The sequence below is a fragment of the Lissotriton helveticus genome, chromosome 5_1, assembly GCF_964261635.1.
Source record: "Lissotriton helveticus chromosome 5_1, aLisHel1.1, whole genome shotgun sequence".
In the NCBI taxonomy this organism is placed as follows: domain Eukaryota; kingdom Metazoa; phylum Chordata; class Amphibia; order Caudata; family Salamandridae; genus Lissotriton; species Lissotriton helveticus.
The window spans coordinates 1,937,850,691-1,937,856,690 of NC_136065.1; the positions used below are offsets into that span (position 1 = coordinate 1,937,850,691).

Below are 6,000 nucleotides of genomic sequence, written 5' to 3' on the forward strand. Positions count from 1 at the left end.
ACCCTCTTCAACGTATACATGAGCCCCCTCGCGGCCATCGCCCGCCAACACAACCTCAAAATAATCTCCTACGCGGATGACACTCAACTGATCCTTTCACTCACCAATGACCCTAGCACCGCCAAAACTAACCTACACGAAGGAATGAAAGAAGTTGCCGAATGGATGAAACACAGCCGTCTGAAACTGAACTCAGATAAAACAGAAGTCCTCATATTAGGTACATCCCCCTCTGCATGGGACGACTCCTGGTGGCCGGAAGCCCTTGGAAAAGCACCCATCCCGACGGACCACGCACGGAACCTGGGCGTCATCCTGGACTCCTCACTCTCAATGACCAGACAAGTCAACGCCGTCTCATCATCCTGCTTCAACATCCTTCGCATGCTCAAAAAAACATTTCGCTGGATCCCCACCGAAACCAGAAAAACAGTCACCCACGCTCTGGTCACGAGCCGTCTGGACTACGGAAACACCCTCTACGCAGGTACTACCGCTAAACTCCAGAAAAAACTCCAACGAATCCAAAACGCCTCAGCCAGGATCATATTAGACATCCCGCGTAACGAACACATCTCTGGTCACCTGAAAAACCTCCACTGGCTACCCGTCAATAAGAGGATCACTTTCCGACTTCTGACCCACGAACACAAGGCACTCTACGAAATCGGACCAGAATGCCTCAACTCACGACTGTCCTTCTACACCCCCCCCCGCCAACTACGATCCTCCAACCAAGCCCTCGCCACTGTACCTCGCATCAACAAGACCACCATGGGAGGTAGATCCTTCTCATACCTGGCGGCTAAAACATGGAACTCACTTCCCACTTACCTTCGCCTTACCCAGAACCACCTAGCATTCAGAAAGCAACTTAAAACGTGGATATTTGACAAGTAATCCTCCTCCCCTCCCTAAGCGCCTTGAGACCCTCTGGGTATGTAGTGCGCTATATAAATTTTATGACTTATGACTTATGTGAAAAGAAATGAACTGCTTAAAGACTGAGCCCTGAAAATATGCCCCGCACCCAATTTTCAAAGGGATCTCTGTATTGATGCCTTTAAACATACAAGACGCTAATGTGACAGGCCAGGGCAGGTATACAAACTGAACGCCAGCCAAGTAAACACATTTCGGACATTCTGAACTCCCCACAAAACTGTACAGGATTCTAGAGGGCACAACGTGTGACACGGGGTTAGGTATCAGTTACCAAATGTGGCTAATATCTTCCAGCAACAGACTTGGGTAGACGGGTGATGCAAGGTCGCCCCAGAAATAGATCTATGCTCGTCAACCTAAACAGTCCCATCTCAGAGCGTCTGAAAAGGTTTCTGTCCGGGCATGCACCTCCCAACAAACGCAAGCCGGTATTTGGTTTCAGTATAAGAAAAACAAACAAGGGGGTGGGGGAAGAGTTGGGGGGAGAGTTGGAGGGATAAAGCGGAGATCAGATTTAAGAGATCCAGAAGGGTAGGATGCAAGATAGGCACCTACCTCTTTTGTCAGGTCGTCGTTGCTGGGGGGCGCCACCGCTCCCTGGTCTTCCTCTTCTTCCCCATAGTCTTGCTCGGGCACGCCTTCGGCCCTCACCGTGGATTCAAGGTTACCGACCTCCTGCAGCCCGCCGACACTGTCGATGGTGATGGGTGGGTTGGGCTGGGCACTGGACACGGAGCTTTCGGGCTCCCTGTGCACCAGCCAGGCATCCACCTCTGCGCTGGGGACCTGCAGCCGGTCCAGGGCTCTCACCTGGCTGAGGAGGCGGCGGGTGGTGAAGAAGCTGTCCAGGTCCACACTCTTGGGGTGGACGTCATAGCCCTGCAAGGTGTTGCGGAGGTTGTGGAACTGAGTCTGGGTGTACGCCGAGCTGGGGCCCAGGATGATCTCTCGCAGGTGGGGCAGCCGGGGGTTCAGGTAGCTGTCCACGTCCACACGCACGCCAATCAAGCTCAGTAGGATGGTGAATTGGATGAGGCCTTCTGTGAAATACTTCTTCAGAGACAGCATTTCTGAGCAAAACCAACCCAAAAGGCAATAAAACAGACTAAAAAACACATACGCTGACCAGCTTTAGAGTCCAGCAGGTGCAGGTGGGCTTTCGGGTTTGTCAGACAGAGCTTCAGATAAGGACCCCCACGCCTGGAAAGGCCCTAGGCAGTCAGTGCGTAAGTTCCCGGGTTCGGCGCCAGCGAGCGCTCCCTTTGTCCCCTCGTGCTCACCGGCCCGGCCTGCCCGGCTCCCTCCAGACGCGTGCTCCCTTTGTCTGCTGTCCTCGGGGCGGGTGCTGACTTCCTTCGATCCTCGGGGTCAGTCCCTGGAGTGTGGACGGTGCTCTCCGGTGCCGCGTGCTCAGCTGTTCTGACTCTTGCCGCTCCCCGGGGACGGCGAATCTATTTCAGGGGAGGCTCCACTCTCCCACACGTGACTCATCCGCGGCCCAAAGTTCGTTCCAGCAACTTCCGTCAACACTCCCGGCACTCGAGCTCTGGTCTAATGGCAGCCGCCGGCGCAACGGTCCCTTCCAGTCAGGCTTTCGTTTACAATGTATATCTAACAAGGAAAAACGACACGAAAGCCCAGTAAATAGACAAACCAATACACTTAACAGGCCCTGAACCCAAACTCAACACTAGTGCAAAGCATGCATCCCGAGTGCCATATTACACTATATTTAGCCTCACACTTAAAAACGCCATGTGCCACACAACTTCTGCTACATCAATATGTAACACACAGGGGCACTTAAACTTCAAGTGTCACCAGAAATAGCATCATCTCAGTTCTTGATAGTCAGTAGTAGCTATACAATAAAAACAAGTACGCTCCTGTTATTCCCCAATACTCACTGTACACACCACTATTTCTCAAACGAAACCAAACCCGTCAACTGCAACACACTGGTGCTAAAAAGAAGCAGGTCATATCTACAATACAATAAGTATCAAACCGGACCTTAAATATAGTAAGTACAACGTGACCTTGTCAACAATATACTGTACCACAAACTAAACGTTGTGAAGTACAATCCAGTGCCTACCCCCTTTAAATATTAAAGCACGCTACTCCTTTAACCTAACCCCACCAACATCACCACACTCCAAACCAACTAGAGCTCGCCAATGAAAACAAGCTGCCAGAAACTAACCAAAACTCATCAACAACACACTGCCACAAACTAGATCTCGACACAATCCACAGTGCCACTAACCAGCCTCGTCAGCTATAATAAATTGTATCTCAAGAATCCAGACCCTGCGGGTCACAATACACTGTGCCTCGAGCTACCCAGACACTAGCAACCACAAGCCACTGCGCCTCAAGTCAACCAGAAACGCACAAGGGGTCAAACTAACCAGACCCCCCTCAACTAGAAAATGCACTGTACCTCAAACTAACAGCACCCCGGCAACGCAAGTACTCATCAACTACAAACCACTGTCGCCAATTGTTGAACCAAAGCAACGTCCCACAAACCAGAATCCAACAACTACAAATTACCCACCCCAACCACAACGAACTGCCTGAAACCAATCAGACTATCTGTTAGCTTCCGACTGTGCCTGAACCCAACCAGCCTACCAATCAACTACAACACACTGGGCCTGAACTCAACCCGCCCATCAACCACACTGAGCCCGAACTCAAGTGGACTACCCTGTTAAACTGCATTGTCCTGAACCCAACTAGACGGACCGTCATCTACACCACACTGAGCCATAAATCAACTAGACTACCCATCGACGATACTGCACAGTGCTTGAACCCAACCAGGTTACCCGTCAACAGCACGCTGTGCTTGAACCCAATTAGACTACCCTTTATTTATACTGCACTGTGCCTGAACCCAAACAGCCCCTGTCAAGTACAACATACTACACCTGAAGCCAACTATACTTGTCAACTACACAGCACTGTTGTCTAAACTCAGGCCCTGTCAACTACATACTGTGCCACAAACTGACCAGATCCTGTAAAACACACTGCAGCAGACTAACCAAACACCAATTGACTACAATGCACTTTGGGACAAACAACCAAAACCCTGTTGACCACAACAGAGTGTGCAGCAAACAAACCAGGACCTGTAGACAACGTTATTTTGTCATTCAATCAAACAGCATGTGTATAGCACAGCACTATCAGTGAAATGTCAACATAAAAGAATTACTGAACCAATTGTTTGTACAGAGCGGTCAACTAAAACACATGGTGCCTGAACCCCCCCAGACTACCCATGAACTACAACACATGGTGCTGAACCCAACCAGACCCCATAAACTACACTGCACTGTGCCTAAAAACCCAATCGACCCTATCAATTACGACACAGTCTGAAGCCAACCACACGCCGTCAAGTATGCTGCAATGTGCCTCAACCAAACAAGACACTATAAATTACACCACACTGTGCTGTACCCACATAACCATACCATACCTTGACCCACACCCCATCAAATTCATCGCACTGTGCCTGAACTCAGGACCTGTGAACTACAACATATTGTGATGCAAACTGATAAGATCCTGTCAATAACGCACTGCAGAATAATCTAACCAGACCCAGCTGACCACAAAACACTGTTGGACAAACAAGCCAGTCCCGGTTGACTTTAACACTTTGTGGGTCAAACAAACCAGATCCTGTCAACTACAATACAGTGCGCCAAACAAGCCAGGCCCTATTTACTACAAGGCGCTAACAAACCAGGATCCATCAATTACAAAGCATACTGGCGCAAATTTCAAATTGCAAAAACTACAGGACAACGAGGCCAAGTCAACTACAATACACTGTGCCTCAAAGTACACACCGTCAACTTCCACACAGAAAGGTACACACTAACTAGATCCCATGAATTATAATAAAATAAACTAGGAGTCAAACGCCTCAGCTCTCATTTATTGATCATCTGTTCTTAGAGCTTGACTTTGCCATAAAGAACTTCATTTTCGGACGTTCCACGTCAGCTCTAACCCTACCCAACCCATAAACACAAGTCAAGTTTCTCTAGGGCCTCGCAAGGGTGAACGTGGACAATGGATGGTACTGAAAAGAAGGGCTGGTTAGGTATGAAAGGGACAAGCGAATATGCCCAGTTTAAGATGGAACTTGACTCAGGGCTGTTTTACTCCTTCCCCCCCCCCCCCCAACACGTACCCTTTTCCACAACCAACATTTCCAATTCCTCCGAGACGTGTTAGACCATATACGTCTTCTAGTGTCCCACTCACTGCGTTTCGACGTACCTCTCCCATGTGAAAGTCACACTTACCACCTAAACTCATCCACTTCCCGTTTCCACCTTGCAGCTCCTTTCACTTCTCCACAGCCCTCCCTTTGCACACAGCCGGCGTCCATCTCTACTCCCAGTTATTACCACCAACTGCTCATGGCTTCCTAACACAGATCATCCTCCTCGCCAAAGATTAGGAGGGCGGCAACCTTCAATGAGCTCCACATGGTTGACCTCCATCTTCACCACTATCTCCTGTCTATGCACTCACACACACCAAAAATCCGTGCCATCCGTCTCCAGTTGTCTCAGACCCTCACCCCTCTAGCCCCACTTCGGCTCCGTGCCCTGCAGCCGCTGACGGCCGGCCCCGCCCCGGCTTCCGTCCTGTCAGTGACGCCGCCGCACAAACAAACGCACAGAGCGAACAGTCGACACTTCCGCATCACCGGGGCAACATAGTTGGGGCACGGCCTTGCACCAATCATGTCACATCCTAGACCGAAACTACGCCAAACGACACAACCACTAACCAATCGGAGCTCTGCGGCGACTAAACCAACACAAAGTGACAGCAATAACCTCCAGTCACTTTGCAGATTAGAGCGGGCGCCCACCCTCGCAGGTCTGCAGTGGCGCAGATTGACGAAGATGTTGTCCAACCAAAACTGTGCGCCAGCCGTCTCCTGATGAGCTCAGCCAATGGCATTTACTACCGTTATAACAGAAGATAGGGCCTAGCGAAACGGAGGATGTGCTG

The 6,000-nt window shown here is 50.2% G+C and overlaps 1 protein-coding gene across 8 annotated transcripts in view; it reads right to left on the bottom strand.

Annotated features, from left to right (window-relative positions):
* Positions 1-5,698, bottom strand: part of NFE2L1 (NFE2 like bZIP transcription factor 1) — a 165,477-nt gene extending 159,779 nt beyond the window's left edge. For 2 of the 8 annotated variants that reach the window (XM_078645568.1, XM_078645563.1), the window contains exons 1-2: positions 5,561-5,698; positions 1,501-2,556 (exon numbers count right to left, since the gene is read on the bottom strand). In XM_078645568.1, the coding sequence (XP_078501694.1) occupies positions 1,501-2,013 (513 nt within the window). In that variant the 5' untranslated portion in view covers positions 2,014-2,556; positions 5,561-5,698. Of the gene's footprint in view, positions 1-1,500; positions 2,557-5,279 lie in introns of all 8 variants that reach the window. The other 6 variants (XM_078645567.1, XM_078645564.1, XM_078645570.1 and 3 more) reach the window with 5 other exon arrangements.
* Positions 5,699-6,000: the final 302 nt, after the last annotated feature.